This window comes from Oreochromis aureus, linkage group 12, assembly GCF_013358895.1.
Source record: "Oreochromis aureus strain Israel breed Guangdong linkage group 12, ZZ_aureus, whole genome shotgun sequence".
Taxonomy (NCBI): domain Eukaryota; kingdom Metazoa; phylum Chordata; class Actinopteri; order Cichliformes; family Cichlidae; genus Oreochromis; species Oreochromis aureus.
The window spans coordinates 9,059,792-9,078,055 of record NC_052953.1 but is presented as its reverse complement, the minus strand read 5'-3'; the positions used below and the strand labels follow the sequence as shown (position 1 = coordinate 9,078,055).

The following is an 18,264-nucleotide window of genomic DNA, read 5'->3' as shown; positions in this document are numbered from 1 at the left end:
TTTCAGTGACCCAGAATAACATCTTACTTTTGCGTAATTATTCGCTATCTACAAAAAAACCAAATATGAAATACAAAAAAACCTGGATAAATATATGAAAAGTGAGTCAGTCAGTCCCGAGTGTATATATATTGAAGCCATGCAAAACCTTTACCTTCATACTACAAAGATTTTCAGAGTTCCAGCCCCTTGATGTACACAGACATGAGTTGACCTTTGATTTTTTTTTCAGCATTTTTAAACCCTCATAAATTCATAAGTACAGGAGAAAGTAACATACATTTTTCATGACTGATGATTTAGCTCTGACAGCTGTAACCAAATCAACTTTATGCCCATTCCAATGTCACGATCCGCAGGCAAAGTGCTCTTTTTTTCATGATACCAAATGTTGAGGAAAAAAAGTTATATAAAACAAAAAAGCTGCAACTTTTTCACAGTAAAATTTCCACAAAAGTACAAAAATATTATAATATAAAAAGTTATAATATAAACCAGTACCTTAGTGGCATGGTAGCTTATCCAGCTCAATATCCATCACAGTGCACAGCTTATTGTGTTACTGTGTTGTGTTGTATGTGTGAAGTACAGTGACAGTGAAGTATTATTGTCATAGTTCAGCTGTACTGGACCAATTATTAAAAATTAAAATCCACTGAGAATGACAAATATGACCTTGAGCACACTTTAGGTGAAGACCTATTGGTGATCATTGCATGGAGGTTTCACTAAGTTCTACCAAATACTGAAAGAGGAGTAGTGATTCTTCTGACTCATGAAAAAAATACATACAGCTCATCTGTCCTTCGACTGGCTGAGCGAAAAATCAGCTGATTCTTAGGCTGGCAGGTTGAAACGTTTTGCCTTATTTTATATTGAATAGTCACTGTGTACTACATGACTTAGCTAATTACACAACCAGTCTCATGTCTCATGCTCGTGATTAAAGCATGCAATAGAAATATAGAAGATATAGTGGAAACATAGTGGAAATAAGCAAAAATAGCAGCATATTAACATATCATTTGGTCTTTTCACTGTACCTGTAATCTGGGATGAGCGTAGAACTCGTTGAGGAAATCCATCAGCAGGTCTATCTTCAGCGAGCTGACACACAGCACCACATGCTTCTCTGTCTGCGCCCGATGTCGACTATAGTTCCCCCCCAACTTCTGGCTCTCCATCCACAGGTATGCTAGTTCTTCAAACTGACACAATGACAGCAAAAGTGGAGTGATGTCAAAAGCAGCACGAATGAAATAAATAATAAAACAGAGATAGACTTGCTTTCTGGACACAGATGGAGTGAAAACTGCTAGTGGAGTAATTTGGCAGCAGCGCGAGTTCATCTCCATTTCTCACTCAATTTGCTCCACAGGGACAGAAACTTTCGAGACATGTGAAGGGATGAACCTGTTTGCAATCTTTAAATATAAATAACACAGTATATATGTGGACTAATGATGCAGCAAATGTGAGCCAGCATTTTGACTGGCACTTGCAAACTTCTTCTGCAGCCAAAAAAATGTCACAGAAGCGAAGGACCAAATTAGACTTTTACGAGCTGCAGGCCAGCATGAAAATGTCATTTAATATCTGATGATACCCACACAAAGGTCATCACTGAATGCAGAATATCAAAAAAAACCTTGTGATTAAACAGACCTAACACAAGGCTTACAACAAACTGCAACCCTTCACTGCACTTTGCGAATCGCTGGTTTTTAATTTAGCACAGAGTCGGTACCTGTAGCGGCAGGACCACCAGGGCAACACAGATGAGAATGACCACCAGCAGCTGGGAGGGCCAGATTTGTGGCGTGACGTCCCCGTAGCCCACGGTGGAGAAAGTAACGATGCAGAAATAGAACGAGTCAAATAAGGTCAAGTTCTTCCCAGCTCTCTCTAGATGCTGGATCCCACAAGCCCTGCATAAAAACGAGGAATCATACAATGACACCAGACAAATGTCCTACGGGTAAAGATAATTAAAATATAACATATGAAAGGGGATATATTCTACTAAGGCAATCTCTTTCACTATGGTAATATAGTCATGTCTAGACTGGATATTACAATTCAATTTGACCAAGAACAAAGGCCCAAAGGTCAGCCCAACGTGGGCTTCTCCTCAGTATGGCATTTAAAGTGACACCATCATTGTTCTGTCAGTTTCCTCTGACTGCTCATTAGGTGTTTTTATCTTTTTTGGATAAGTTGGACATTTCAAAGTCTGGGGCTGGGGGAAAGTGAATCAGAGCTATGATGTCAGAAATAACACAACTTTGATTAAATTCACTGTTTTAAAACAAGAAAATCAATTAACAATAAAGAAAACAAGGTTATCAATACAATAACAGTGTTTGTAAAAGTCTGTTTTCTCTGACGCTGATCATCAGTGTATTTTTTATAAGCATTTCTTTTTCCAGCAACAGTAGCAAATATAGAAAAATCTCTCTCTTTCATGAATACTACCTCTTAAAAATCATTAACCTTTGCCAATAACCAACAGTAGCTCACAATGCCTGCTTTCAACAGATCTTTGAATAGCTACATGTTTTGCTTTTTCCAGTTTTCGTTTCTACAACATATATTGCTTCTACCAGATAATAAGCCATGCAGACCACCAACTGTGAGACAATGTTTGTGGGGTGACGTGGTACAAGGTTCAGAGAACAGATTTTGCCCCTGGGGGTCAATAAATGGCGCTGAACGCATCAGCGGTCAGAGATGCACTTCAGTGACTAACAGCGAGAACAGAGGCTGACTCACCCGGTGAAAACCAGACACAGTAAGGTGCAGATGAGGATGAACACCTGATTAAACATGGCAGAGTGGGTCCTTTGGATAGCACGATGGAAATCATTCTGGACACAAGAAAAGAGGTTTTTAAATGGGCAGATCTACTCTCCTGTGCAAAAACCGTTTAGTGCATTAGTCATATCGCTGATTGAGAAATACAACACATTTTCCACTTGTGATAGCAAAAACAAACAATTTCTCAAGGACAATTGGAACAAAATGTATTTGCAAAACAAAGTATTAAAAGGGCCATACTGTATCACACGTACAAATTCCTTCCAAACCAAATTAAAATCATTAAAATTAAAGCTCAGATCTCTTACTTTACTGTAGAGGCCATTATTTTACTAACACACAAACTACACCAAAATGAGTGCCCTTTCCTCTTTGGAAGAATTTTTTATACTGCTATATTAGCATACTGTCCATCTTCCAGTGTGGCAGCTCATGACTCATTTTCACTTGCACCTTGTTAGCATGTTCTGCCTGCCACCACCCCCCTGGCCACAGATTCAACCATCTGCCACCTACCGTCTTGGCATGTAGCTCTTACTCTGTCTCATCTGAATCACAGCGAGAGCACACACTGCACCAGGTGGATCCAATGGAATTGCTTTGAATTTCATGTACCTGTTAAACCCTTCTGGGCAACACTAATACTACAACAGCAGATTTCTGTGAACTCTGTGTTTTATTAAACTTCGCCGTGCCCACACTTGTACTTTTTGCTTTGGCTCGACTTGCTCTTGATATTGGGTAGTACTCTAAAAATATACTGCGTTACTTGCAACTTTAAACAATATACACTCATTAACCACTTTGTTAGGTACACCTTGCTTGTACTGGGTTGAAACCCTTGTGCCCTCAGAACTACCTTTACTTTTTACGAAATAGATTCCACAATGTCTTTGAAATATTCCTCAGAGATTTTTGACACGTTGACACGATGGCAACTCACAGTTGCTGCAGATTTGTTGGCTCCATATCCATGATGGCAATCTCTGGGTACTATGGAGGTCATTTGAGTACAATGAGCTTATCGTGATGTTCAAGAAACCAGTTGGAGATTATTTGAGCTTCGTGACATGGTGTGGTATGAGCACTAATGCTCACTGGATATTTTCACTTTTTTGGACAATTTTCTGTAAACTGTAGAGACGGTTGTGTGAGAAAATCCTAGTAGATCAGCAGTTTCTGAAATACTTCAGCCTCTCTGACACCAAAAACTCCACATTCAAAACTCACTAACATTAACTTTTTTACCCTTTCTGATGCTTGGTTTGACCTTCAGCAGGTCATTTTGACCATGTAAATATGCTTAGGTGCATTCAGTTACCTACCCTGTGCGATTGGCTGATTAGAAATTTGTATAAATGAGAACGTGAACAGGTATTTCGAATAAAGTGGACCAATGAGTGTAGGGCCACGATATCTGCCGTGCATGCCGTGCACTAGCCTCAAGAACATGCAGTCAATTCCAAAAGAAAGAAAAAGTGCTTGCTTCTTCCTTATGCAAGCTTCTAGTGAGTAAACACAGTATGTCTGAAAGCCTTCTGCAGCGTGAATATGAAAGTCTGCTGTTTGATTAAAAACACGTCTTTTGTTTTCTCCTAAATACGTCAGTTGAACGAATAACACTACAAGCTAGTGTTAGCTTTGTAGCCAGCTAATTAGACAGCAGGCTAATTTATCAAAGTAACCATTGTTACTGCTAATAATGTTACACAGACAAATGTAGCTTCAAAAAGATGCGTTGTTTTGTGCACATATCAGTGTCGACAAAAAGAGAGTGCCAGCTAACCAGAAAGAAATGAATCAGCCTAGTCAATTAAATTCTGTTTTGCTACATTGTATCAACCCACTGAGCACTTACACAATGTTACTCATGAGCTCTAATATGGCTGCTAGAGGGCAGATAATTTAACCTCAAAGCCTATAGTAATAAAGAAAACATACAGTTTTGTTTACTCTCTCTAGTACAATGAAGCTTCAGTGTGTAAGATGCAACACATGCTTTATTTACATTGGTAAAAAACTTACAATCATATTCTCCAGAGCACCTTTGGCTAGCCAGCAGTTAAGAAACACAGGGACGAATATGTCTCTTAATCGATGCCAGAAAATCTTAAATAAGAAAAGAAAGAGACAGGGTGAAAATATACAGTATATTAGTAAAACGATATTTAGTTAACATACCTCATATATAACATGAAGTTACAATTCCCAATACAAATAATAAAGAAGAAAATTAAAATGCATTAGGTAGTTTCTCATTAAATTCAAAATTGTACATATCTGATATTTGAAGATCTTGTTTTGTGGACAAGGCGAACTGATTAAGTTACTTACTGTGATTATAAACGGCACTGTGTTAATCATTTCCAGTATGAAGGAAATCTGGAAGATCTGCTCCCAAATGTTTCCCTAGAAAGGAAATTAATGGGAAACAATTTAATGAATCTGCTGCAGGGATCTGCCTTTGGTAATAATGGAGGACATCAACATAAAACAACACCATGTAGGAAAAAGAACAACTTTCTGTGCTAACGTCTAAAATCTTTGTTGAGAGGAGATGGTTCTTTGACATTAAAGATTTTAGTGTCAGTATCTGAATATAACACCTGACTTTGTACTTAAAGCATTCAAATGTGCTTGTTTGTAGTTTGTGCCTGTTATGCTTAGCTACTGTTCTTAAATGTAAGATAGAAAGTTTAAAATGAAGATAAAAAGGTTCTAATATATATATACCACTTAAATCTCTTTTCATAATGAAGGGTTTACATAATCGACTGTATGATGCAGCCTCTGCTCATTTACACGTGTGTTACATAATATCTCTGTGCACTATAATTACATTTGGTATTATATAGCAGTGAATAAGAACATAAGTAAAAATATATCTGCATATATTTTCACTGGCAAGGTATAACGTTTATGTTCAAGAAGCAGAACACTATAAATTTACGCTAGTGTGAAATGATACACTGAGGAGGTGACACTGGAAACTAGACATGTAAAAAGCAGCAGTTTAAGACAAAAGTACCTGAAAACCACAATAATCTGAGGACAAAATTTAACATTGGCATGTGTGACTCATAAAGTAAAAGCACTAGGAATCCCTGTTCAACCAGAACTGAAGGAAAGAAGATAAAGACTCCATGTAATAAACCCGAATGCAAACATCTGAGGATCTCAGCAGGAGCTGAAAGCAATGGTGCAACTTAGATTCAGGGAAAGCTGTGGGAGATGTTCAAATCCAAACTGATACTGTGTTCATTCCTAAAATCTTAATTTCTAAAAATTAAAGAAAAAAAAATATGGACAGTATGTGATGCTGCTCAATTCAATAAATATCTGAGAACTGAATGGTCTGTTATGAAGATATGTTTGTGTTGGTTGTAAAATGTTTCAAATATTCTGTCTGCCATCAGATATTCTGTATTTCTATATACTGTACATTTCACTAACACATATTTTTTTGACATTTTACTTGCAATGTGCACAATCCTCCTTTTGCATGCACGAGAACTAAGAAAAGAAGTGCATACTCAGATGTGTGACAGATTTAAGGAAACCTGAACCTGAACTCTTGACAGCTACAGCGAAGGGAACTGATTGTGTTCTGTGGCATTCGGCTGGTTCAGGGAGAGAAGATTAGCTGAAAAACCAGTACGAGAAGTGATCATTGTTATCCTGCAATACAAAAATGTTTTCCCGACGGGAGTGATCACTTTAAAGATGACCATATCATCACCACTCATAAGGTACCAGCGCTCACTTAATGGTTTGATCAATATGAAAATGAGCACTCAGCTGAGCCCCTGTGGGAGATTTTAGGTGGATGTGCTTGATCGCACCCTCCAACATCATCAAAACACCACACGAGGGAATAACTTTGAGACAAATGATATTTAAACCTTCTGGTAGAGTTCCAGCAACTTTAGGAATCAATGCTGAGGTGCACTAAGCTTTGCAAATCAGACCTAAATACATTTGTGATGCATCTTTCTGTCAAGTGTATGTAGACAAAACACAAACAGCACTTTAAGCTCTGTAGAGCCTTTATCTTGACTTCTTTCTGAGACAGTGTGCTTGATGTCTGAGTTTAGAATTTGCAGCAAAGACTGCTGGCTCTGTGATGGGGCTGTCTTTGGGGAATGGCACTGAGGCTGGAAAGTGAAAGCTGTTGGTTCGCAAGACAGGAAACATAAAGTGTTGGACTTAGATCAAGAAGCTGCAAGAGACCAATAAGAACTAAAAAGATAAAATTTGTAGTGTGAGTCAGTCTCTTACCTTGTAGCTGAGATATGTGATAAGCATGGTCTCCAAAAAACTGATTAAGGCCACTGTCACCTGGAGCAAAGGGGAGAGAGATAAATGAACCCCGCAAATGCAGACTCTTCTCGGCCTTCAGCGGGGAACGTCCATACTCTGCAGTGCTTTTATCTAATAAATGGCTTGTGGTGTTTTTGGGCTGAATTATGCATTGAGACCGAGTTCATGGAATGAAATTTGATTTATGCACACAGAAACGGTATTATGCTCACCTGTATTGCCCATACAGACTCCCGTCTGTTCACCCAGAAAATGCGTTCCCTGTCAAAAACAATGTGAAACTTTTACTCACACTTCACTGCATCTTCATATAATAGCAACCTTAACTATTGTGCGCCAATAATTTTACTATGAAGTGCCATGTTAACATGAACATACCATTTGATTTGTGGTTGCTCTGATGTATCATTCCAACCGTTGCTTCGATTCACTGCACTGTATCACGGACAGGAGTAAGGAAAAGATAAAAAACAGAGTAACAGTTTGAACGTGTGAATGGGTGGAAACATGTCTACTGGGAATCGAACATCCACATAATTGCACAGGAGGAGCAACTTTTTCACATAAACAGTAAAATTATATAATCACTACAAAATAAATAACTTCAAAGTTGTGAAAGTAAAAAACAGAATATTTCACATATACTTACAGTGTCGAGAAAAAGCATTTGCCCTTTTCCTGATTTCTTTGTTTTTTTGGTTTTTCCCCAGAAATTAGGAAGTGGCAAATAGTTCATGGTACTGTATCCTTTATGCTTTATGCTCTCCTGACAACCTTCAGTGAAACCCTCAAGATGAAGAATCTTTTTGGCCAGTCTGTTATAATCCAGTACAGGCAGCACTAACCTAACATGTTTATCTGTGAGCCCCCAGAGGAAACCGCACACAGATGGGCCCTACCAGCCACTGAAATAAGGATCCTCTATGAGGAAACAGTGCTAAGCACTAAGCCATCACGCTGCAATCACTTACATTTACTGTTTTCTACACTTGGAAAACAAAAAAATATTTTGGAAATTGTTTGGAATTGCTAGATTAAAATGCTGTAAATACACTTTTTCAGACCTGTTAATAACAGACTTTGTGGTACTGGTTATGACAGCTGATGTTGGGCTCAGTGAAGCCAGAGGGAGTGATGGAGTAATAAACCAACGTTACACTACATACATGGTTTTGTTTTTATCTCACTCACTTTATCTCAGCTTTAATGTTTTTTGTGCGGTAGAGTTTGGGTATCTGGAAGGACCGCTTTAACATTTACTTACCCTGTGATGACTTGGCTATTACCCTTTTCTTTTCTAGCTTTTATTTATTCTCAATTTTTGTTTTTTATTAAAAAAAAAGCCCCCTGTATAAAATTTTTAACAAAAGCGGAACAGGAACAGTGATTGAATAGGGAGAGATAGAGTCTCACTCTCACCATGGGCTCCCATTTTTCTCCTTCAGATCTTCCAAGCTGACTCTTAATATGTAGAGGGCACAGGTGAGAATCTTCAGTGAGAAGTTGAACAAGCGGATCCTCAGGCCTGTGGAGCAAGGAAAAAAAGCTGTAGTGTAAACTGAGTGACTTAAAGATGAGCTTGCTTACATCTTTTCACATTATTCACAGGCTCAGACTTAAAGCTCTGTGTTGATTTTTTCCACTGTTTTTTGTGTACACTTTGACTGCAGTCTGAAGTTCAAACAGAGACTGCTGTTAACAACAAATCCAGCAAATTCTCTTCATCATAGTGAACTGCTACTGCTCGACTTGTGGTCGTTTAGGTGCATAAAATGCTTTTACCCCTGAAGCATAACTAATATATTTCCATGCCTCTACAGCAGCCTGGCACAGCTGATTTCCCATGACGCACATCCTTCAAATCCTTCAAGAAGAACATAAAAATAACACTAGCACTTTTGTATACTAACAATGTGCAGAAGCACTACAAAGCAGTATGAATGCCTGGTGGGCTTGCATAGAAATAGCCACAGTTGATAATAATGTTTATGAAATCACAAGTTTTTTTTGTGGAGATAAGTGTACCGATAAACTCACATACACCCTACTACATACAACACTAAATAATACACATAAAAAGTAAAGCCTGGCAGAAGATGACAGAAGCTCTTTTAAATCTAGCAGTGTCAGCTAGCCAGTCAGTCATCCAGCCAGCAAGCTAGCTAATCCCTAGTGACACGACCCCTTGCGATGAAGCCTGCGTCAGTGTTAAAAAGATTTGAAGCAGGGCAGACAAACAAACAACAAATGGAGCAGAAGACCCCCGCAGCACGATGTGACATTTTCATTAAAACCTGCTGTTTTATGTCAAAGACTATGGCGGCCTAGTGACAACAACAAGCTGAGAGAAAGAAAGCAGAGCCAGCATCACGGACCCGGTAACGACATGTCCAACTGGAGATGGGAGAGTTCCCATAGTGTACATTTTTACAACTACATGCAAATGAACAGCTTCCATACACAGTGCACCAAACTGCTGAGTCATGCCAGTGTCTTTTTTAGAGACAATGTGGCATGTCCTAATGAGAAAAACACTGCACCTCCGCCTCATCTCTCCACAAATGAGCCATACTCTTCTGTCCACGCTGGGTCACAGCTTGAACACCTAAAACCCCAACAATGAGGCAGCTAATGTAATAATGATAGCCCCAACTGAGACACAAAGTGGAAATATGTCATCATTGGCTGTCATTTCCTTTATTATGCACTTATTGTTCATTTGGCTCAGAATGTATCTAGCAGCAGCAAGCCGCTTACCATTTTCACTCTAAGAGAGAAGCAGAGGAGCGTAGTTTATGGTTACTTACTTGACCTTTGGTTTTTGATGAAGAAAAGCTTTAGCCTCTCCTTGAAGGTGTTTTCGTTCACATAGAACTCTACCTGAACCCTGTGGGGACAATGCAGAAAGGTCAAACACAGAAGAAAACAGTAACAATATGGTGACATTTCCCAGAAGTCTTCATGTTTCATACGTTTCATTTTATTGTGATTTTTCACTTCTTGTCAACAGAATTGAGTTTTTTTTCCAGTAAACTCCAGCCAGCAGATCACATGCAATCTATACAGACTTAGAATAAGTTGTATATTATTTTCACTAATTCTGTTACCCAGCATTTACTGTCTGCCATGTACAATAACAATATTGACCACAAGTACATTCACATCTCACTTGAAATTCAAACGTACAGCATCTGCAGTCATTAATGAAGATTTATGTAAATATACTGACACACTCTCAACAGCGAAAGTATTTTTAAAATTAATTTAGTGAGATATTTATTCAAATTGACCAATTTGTGCTGTGAAAAGGGCAAAATAGGACCGAATCTTTTCTAATTGCTTAATATTTCTAAACATTTCATAAAATTCGTAATATTTATTTGCGAATTTTAAGAGTGCTAACACATTCAGCACTCTGAAACCTTGTTTACAATTTGAGAGACAATGAGTACCTCTGGGGTCTAGCCTTATTTCTTCACATAAATAAGAGAGAATACAAGAGGAGAGCCCACTTTATATTCAGCAGTAAAAAAAAAAGCTTCCATTAATAATTGACAATTATCTCCCTATTAAGAACTACAGCACTTTAGCAATGCTTTTTAAGTGGTCACACCTACTATGACACATGCAAAGCTATTAAAGATTTGAGCAGACATAATGGACCAAACAATCACTTAAGCATGAATGATGACGTAGCTACAGAACTGTCGGTAGGTTAGACAATTGAAGGTAATGAGTCAGGCCTATTGCCCATTTCTGTAATATACAGAGCTTGTTGTCACTAAAGAACATGAAGGGAAAGTAATAATGGTCTTACAGTCACAGCAGGGACCCTTGTAGCTTTCCACCTTGTCTGACAAGATGAATACAGGGTGCGAAAAGACAAGGGAGGAGAGAAGCGAGCAAGAGGGCAATTACAGCAGCCTACTCCAAAGGGAGTATGTGTGTGTAGATAAAGAGTGTAGGTAGGAGAAAGAACATGATATGAGCCATTTTCCAGCTAATCCCCTCACTCCTCCTTCTGGCTGTATTGCCATAGAGACAGTTTTTCAGTGCAGGAAATGTTCACTCACGTGTCTGTGTGGCATGCTTTCCGAACACGAGGAATTAGTCAGATGCAGACTGAGCCAAATACACACACCGACACACATGTAGAAGCCATCATCTCCAAATGCCCATCCATACAGACTCCATTACACACATATCTCACTCACTTGTATCGGTCACCTAAGAAGCTGTAAAAGAACTTATAAAGTTGAATGAAAGTTACTAGGGCCTCATATTTACCCTGCTGCCTATAGGCACATGGAGGAAATGTGAACAGAGCAAAACCTAAGCCAACCATGAATAGTTGTAAGGAAAAATAACATTTGTGGATTTACAGACTGATTACTTATTTATAAAACTTAAATCTTGATCTAAGACACAACTAATGGAAAACACAATCTGACCACATTAATACTTTACTGAACACTTTGGGAATTACCAATTTAACAGAAAAAAAAAGCCCAGAAGCAAATCGAATACATTCTTTACAGAGAGTAGCTCCTTTACAAATGAAAAGGCCGCAATGTTTTAATTCTAGGTTACTTGAGTCTTTAAGTTTTATGTTTCTGTAAAATACTACAGACACAGCAATCGACCAGCCAGGGACCGGAAAAGGCCAATTTCCAGCAATCTTGGCTTCGGGTATTTCTGATTTTGAGCTGGCCTGCTTCATGCATGTACAACATGTGTCCTGCGGTGCATGTAAATAGTCACGCATGTTCACATCCACATAGAAACATGTCGTTAGCATAGAAGCTCCTAACTTGGAGGGAAGGCAAACTTCACCAAAGAAAATCATGGAGGGACCATCATAAAAACTTCATAACAATAAACCTAATCAGACACTTAAATCACCTTCACTCAGCTGAACATGGACATTTTAAGGAAGCTAACGGAGGCAAAGTGGTTAAAGGTAAAGATATTCAAAGATGGAGATGAGTGAAAAAGAGAAAAAGGGTTGATGTCATGTTATCCGGTGAATGTATAAATATACTGGAAAATGATGTAAGTAACTGTAATCTGATGTGTTATATAAATCTGTTGCAGCTGCTTTTGTTTGGCAAGCTAAAACATGCCAGGTAAAGGTGGGTGTATAGATCAGATTTTCATGTAAGTATTTATACCTCTTTCTAGTAGCAAAGAATTTTCAGTTATTTAAGTAAGAGAAGAAACAGTAGTTTGGGCTGACATTATAAAGTATTTTGTATATGCTGTCAATTACTGGAACTGGCAAAGTACACAGCAAGAAATATGTCAACAACTAGGACTTCAATATGCCATTCAGACATGTCTTGCTTATGGCTCTAGCTTTCCATTACTTTCTTAAGACCACTGGCTCTCAATTTCCATGTCATAAAGTTCCTGAGACTATATTTAAAAATGACTTAACCCAACATTAACATTAACATCTTCAAATAGTCTCACAACTGTGCATTTATGCTATAATTTCAGTCATTTGAACCATATAAACAATATTTTACTGTCAAAGATTCAGAATACAGTTCCAAGCTATGGTCCTATCACAACTGAAAAAGCATAAAAATACTGTTTCTGAATTACAGTTTTGCAAACATGTTTTGTGGCCAACACTTTCACAAAACAGCAAGTGATCAAGTGATGGACATGAATAAGAAGCTATAAATTACTGAACTGCCTACAGCTGGGGTTTTTTTGTCTCTGTACATTTTTTTAAACCAGCCAGTCAAAATTATGGCCTTACAGCACTTCTCATCACACATATTTCTGTCCACATAATACACAAGGATAAACATTTAATGTCCTTACCTTTTATCGTGCTTATAAAACACTTCTGACCAAGGGTACAAAAAGGTCTTCTTCCACATAAGGTGGCTGCCAGAAGCTGTGAACCCACAGCAATACCTTTTAAGTACATACTCTCTTTCCTTTGGCATCTCGAGTCTGCAAACAACCACCACCAATGACTGTAGGGTAAGATGATTAGTAGTCTGTATATCCAAGGAGTCACACAGTATTCACAACAGACAATAACTTTAAGAAGATGCAGTCCCTTTGTTTGCACATAGGATAGATGCATCATATGACCTTGAGTCCTCAACTAACAAATCTTTACGGTATATAGAGCTTTAACACTAATATATATACATATATGTATAGTATTGAGGTGGCACACAAGCACACAAACAAACACAAATACAAATGCTGTTTACCGCGACCGCTGCCAGTGACAGGATTGCAATTTTATGAACTCCTCGTGTGAAACACTGAACAACTACAACTGCTTTGTAGACCATGTAAATAAACATCAAACAGCTTGTTGACCTCGGGAAAATCAGACGGGCAGAACAGAGCTGTTCAAAGCCCCATGCTCATTCTAGATTTTAAAAAAAAAAAGAACAAAAAACTAATTCTGTCTAACAGCCGCCAGATGCTCTGCGCCATATGGAATATGTGTGAGAGTTTTGCAGAATCAAGCACAGGCAAATGGCACAACAAGACAATGGGGGTCATAATAGTCACTCAAGAAGGAGCCTACAACAGGTATCAGTCCTAAGATGGTACTAAGATGCTGCATGCTCTGCATCTATTGCAGAGCCCAATCAACAGCAACCTTGCCTTGTATGTTTTAGTTTGCAGTCTGCCAGTTGCAACTAGTTGCATAGAAACAAGTCTGTAACGCATCAGTTCGGTTATCCCTGACCAATCAGGCGGCCTTAGTGAAGCGACCCATTAAGTCAAGGTTTCTGATGATAACTAGGCCACAGAATCACTATGCAGACCATTAATGATGTATCTTACCTGTAAACAGTGTGAAAAAACACTCTTTCACATCACAGCCTTAATACAGTTTTAGATTTTCTGATGGCAGCTTTGCTCTGCTGCCCCTCTGACAAAGCAAAGAGTTGAAAATAGAAAATGTCCTATTCACCTCCCACTAAAGTGTTCCTGATATAAACGCTGCAAGGCTTCTAAAAATACTCCACGAATAAAAAGCAGTGGCTTCTTTGTTATTCTCTACTTCTATCACTCTGAAGCATTCAAAACTTCCCAATTGTTGCAGGTACTTGGTCCAAAGCCTTATTATAGAGCAAAAATAGAATATGGACTTCAGCTCAGACACGACTGTGTTAACTGTGAAGAAAGCTTATCAAATGGACACTGAAGCCACAATCCTCAAATAGGATGTGTAAGTGTTTGTGTCCTAATCATCTGGAGGGGAAGCCTTCCTCGCTTACTTTAATAGGACCTAGGTGTTCAGTGGATAGACAAGGGAAACATGGAAAGGCAGGGATGGGTGATTTCTGGTTGTCTATAGGATAAGTACAACTTGTAAGCTGCTGCACATGAGCGTGGGTGGTGTGGACCGCTGACGGACCCAGATTACACTGAATGTTTTGTTCCTAATACTTATGAATGTATGAGCAAACGTTAGTGCAGTGAAGCCTTAAATAGGCATCTGAAAGCTGCTTATTCAAAGCAACTGTCATATGTCTTTCAAGGTTTATTAAGGAGTTCTGACAGAAATGTGCAGCTTTAAGATTGCTGCCGGCTGTGTTGACTGTGCTGGTTTTGTAAAACCAAATTTTTCTTTCTCTTGACTGAATATTTCAAGAGCATTGTAGCAATGTTGTTTGTCAAATAGTTTCATAAAACGAAAGCGACCTCACATAAAACAGATGTTCCTTCGTCCCCAGAAAATGAAAAGGTACAAAAAAGGAAAAAACAATGTTGAGGTTTTTAACAGGGTACTGCTCAAGTGCTCTAAGTGCAGAAATAATTTAGATCTAGCCTCCATGTGTGAGTTTTGATAATCCTTTTCTATGAAAGAATCAGAATATGCATGAACTGCAGATTTACAGAAGTCCTAAGTTTAAGGCTTAGCACTGTAAAAAGTGCAGAGACCTCAGTGCCTGGATAAGACTTAAAAGCACAAGGTTGTCAGATTGGATAATGGCACTGGGGTGATGTTAAAGGCCACAGAAGGGTTTACTTCATAAAATGGTAAAAAAAAAATAAGTAATTCATGAGTTGGATTTAAAAAAAAGAAAGAAATAATGTCAAAATACCCTAATAATGTCTTTTTTTTTTATAGAGGAAATACTAACTTCGTGAATTTTCCTCCTTTGAGAGAATTGTATGAAAATGTTTCACAGGCAAATAAAAATATAGTTAAATAATTTTTTAATGTTTCATTAAATTGTAGTCATCAAGTACCCAGCGCATTGCGTCAACTTCAATTTAATTTTATTTATATGGTGCCAAATCACAACAACAGTTGCCTCAAGGTGCTTTATACTGTAAAGTAAGGAACCTACAATAATACAAAGAAAACAGAGAAAACCATAATCATCATATGACCCCCTATTAATAATAACAAATATGGAATGCAGAGAGGTGTATAAACAACATAGTGAAAAACGTAATTAAAGAAAAAACACTAAATGCATCATGATAATCCCATAGCAACCTAGACCTATTGCAGCATAACTAAGGGAGGATTCAGGGTCACCTGATCCAACCCCAACTATATGCTTTATCAGAAAGGAACGTTTTAAGCCTAATCTTAAAACTAGAGATAGTGTCTGTCTCCTGAATCCAAACTAGAAGCTGGTTCCACAGAAGACGGGCCTCAAAACCGAAGGCTCTGCATCCCAGTCTACTTTTAAATACTCTAGGAACGAGAAGTCTGTCTGAGAGTGAAGAGCCATAAAAGGGTGATATGGTACTATAATGTCATTAACACAAGATGAGGCCTGATTATTTAAGACCTTGTATGTAAGGAGCAGGATTTTAAATTTAATTCTGGATTTAACAGGGAGCCAATGAAGAGAAGCTTTACAGGAGAAATATGCTCTCTCTTTCTAATCCCTGTCAGTACTCTTGTGCAGCATTTTGGATCAATCGAAAGCTTTTCAGGTACAGGTAGAACATCCTGATAATAACGAATTACAGTAGTCCAGCCTAGAACTAATACTAGTTTCTAGTTTTTAAGTGTCACTCTCAGACACAATGTTTCTAATTTTGGAGATATTGTGCAAATGGAAGAAAGCAGTCCTACATATTGATGATGCGCATTGAAGGACATATCCTAGTTAAAAATGACTTCAAGATTTCGCATGGTGTTGTCAGGGTAATGTCATCCAGAGTAAGCATCTGGCTAGTTACTGCATTTCTAAGATTTTTAGGGCTGAGTACAATAACCTCAGTTTTATCTGAATTTTGAAGCAGAAAATTTGAGATCCTCCAGATCTTTGTCTTGAAGACATTCCTGCAGTTTTGCTACTGTACATTATATATAAACCTGCAATTTTCATTCAATTCCAGTATATATTTTGGTATTAGACCTACCTACTGCAGTTATCCAGGGAATCCCGAATATCAAGCTCGGCCATTTTGTGAAAGCAATTTAAGACAGAATGAAGAACTGCAGAGAAGGCACTTCAGGCATCTTCGCCTTCCTTGATAAAATTGCGTGCTGCTGTTTATGCAAAAGTGCTTATGTTGACATTGTGAGCTGAAAATGAAACTGAAACTTCCTGAATGTACCCTTTGATGATGTCAAATTCTGCTAATACAGGAAATACAGTGTGGTTGTTTTTCAGTGCAGCTGCTGCACCATGGAAACAAGGTCAATCACCCCAGAGTGAATACAGTTTAAAAGGCGTATCCTTTAACACTGTGTTAAAATGCACTGCCTTTAATTAAGCACTTTTTAGTTAACACATGCGTGTAGCTCAACACAGCCACAATATTCAACCCAACCTCCAACTGTATAGCCAACAAAGCAGTATTACACAGCAGTACGAAGTATTCTATCAGCAACCATAGCTGAAAGGTCTGCTGCTGACAAGTAATACCAGTGATTCTTGAACACAAGCATTTTCAATAAGAGCCAAAGGAAAATTATTAGTAATCAAATATTTTTTCTTGACATTTCAGCTTCTTTTGCGGTGTGTCTCGGCAAAAGGTTGGAGCATTAATGTTGCTGAAGGATTAATAATGTTAAAGGACGTGTCATAAATTCAGTGTTTGTTTGGCAGGTGTTTACTTCTACAGGTTAACCATAGCTGCTATTGCACATTATTCATATGTTGGACAAGACAAGACAACTGCTCCCATAAACACTACAAACTTCCTCTATCGCTCTACAAGTTCAATAAATAAACCATAATCTGACTATAAATTTGTTGTTGTTTATTCAAACTTTTAGATCTGCATAATTCAAACGCTAATATATATATATGCTGGAAAAGCTTTCCCCCCCCCAATTATTCATCCATTTTCTTAACATCCACTTATCCAATTCATGGATGGAATCTATTCCAGCCATCAGGAGCAACAGGTGGGGTACACCTTGGGCAAATCACCAGTCTGTCATAGGGCTAGCAGAGACAAACCAACATTCACGGTCACATTCACACCTACAGCCCCACACAGAAAGAACCCAGGACTTCATTGCAAAATGACTAACAACTGCAGCACAGAGATGATGTGACTTGTACCAGTCAGTCACATCATTAATAACCACTGACCTGGGGTGCAAATAACATTGATCATCTCATTAAAATGTATTGTTTTAATGTGAAACTGTAGAAAAGGTTTCGATGATGTTGTTGACTGGTATACATACATAATTAAAAGCAGAAGGTCTTTATATGTCCAGGATTTACCACTTTGCACTTGTCATTTCAAGTCATAACTCTGACAGCTAAAGGAAAACCACCTACAGAAGAGAAGGAATTCTACAGATTCCATATTCAGGTTTTACCACGTTACTGATGATCCATCACCTACAGCCACAACCCAACATCCGAGTTATCAGCGAAATGTCTCAATTTCCCAAAAGGTATTACGGTAAAAAAAAAAAAAAAGACCGCCCAACTGGGTCGGTCTAAAAGATGGTAAACATTTTAACGATTGTCAATTTACAAGCATGCACATTATATGGTAAGTAAGGCATGAACAATTTCCATGTTGGTTTTTTCAGCCCCCGTTTCACCAATATTTAGCCCTTTGTTTTCTAGGAATTCTGTCATATTTGCTCACACAGTTGCATGTTTCAAGCCCACAAATGGACATCGACAACACTGAAGGGGTGAA

General features: G+C 38.2%; 1 protein-coding gene across 10 annotated transcripts in view; it reads right to left on the bottom strand.

The window, feature by feature from the left end:
• kcnt1b (potassium sodium-activated channel subfamily T member 1b) overlaps positions 1-18,264 on the bottom strand; it is a 73,741-nt gene that overhangs the window by 28,489 nt on the left and 26,988 nt on the right. For all 10 annotated transcript variants that reach the window (XM_039620776.1, XM_039620782.1, XM_039620778.1 and 7 more), the window contains 10 exons: positions 9,945-10,024; positions 8,557-8,662; positions 7,516-7,572; positions 7,350-7,398; positions 7,096-7,155; positions 5,152-5,226; positions 4,843-4,926; positions 2,773-2,867; positions 1,748-1,928; positions 1,044-1,208 (listed from right to left, as the gene is read on the bottom strand). In XM_039620776.1, the coding sequence (XP_039476710.1) occupies positions 1,044-1,208; positions 1,748-1,928; positions 2,773-2,867; positions 4,843-4,926; positions 5,152-5,226; positions 7,096-7,155; positions 7,350-7,398; positions 7,516-7,572; positions 8,557-8,662; positions 9,945-10,024 (952 nt within the window). The remainder of the gene's footprint in view (positions 1-1,043; positions 1,209-1,747; positions 1,929-2,772; positions 2,868-4,842; positions 4,927-5,151; positions 5,227-7,095; positions 7,156-7,349; positions 7,399-7,515; positions 7,573-8,556; positions 8,663-9,944; positions 10,025-18,264) is intronic.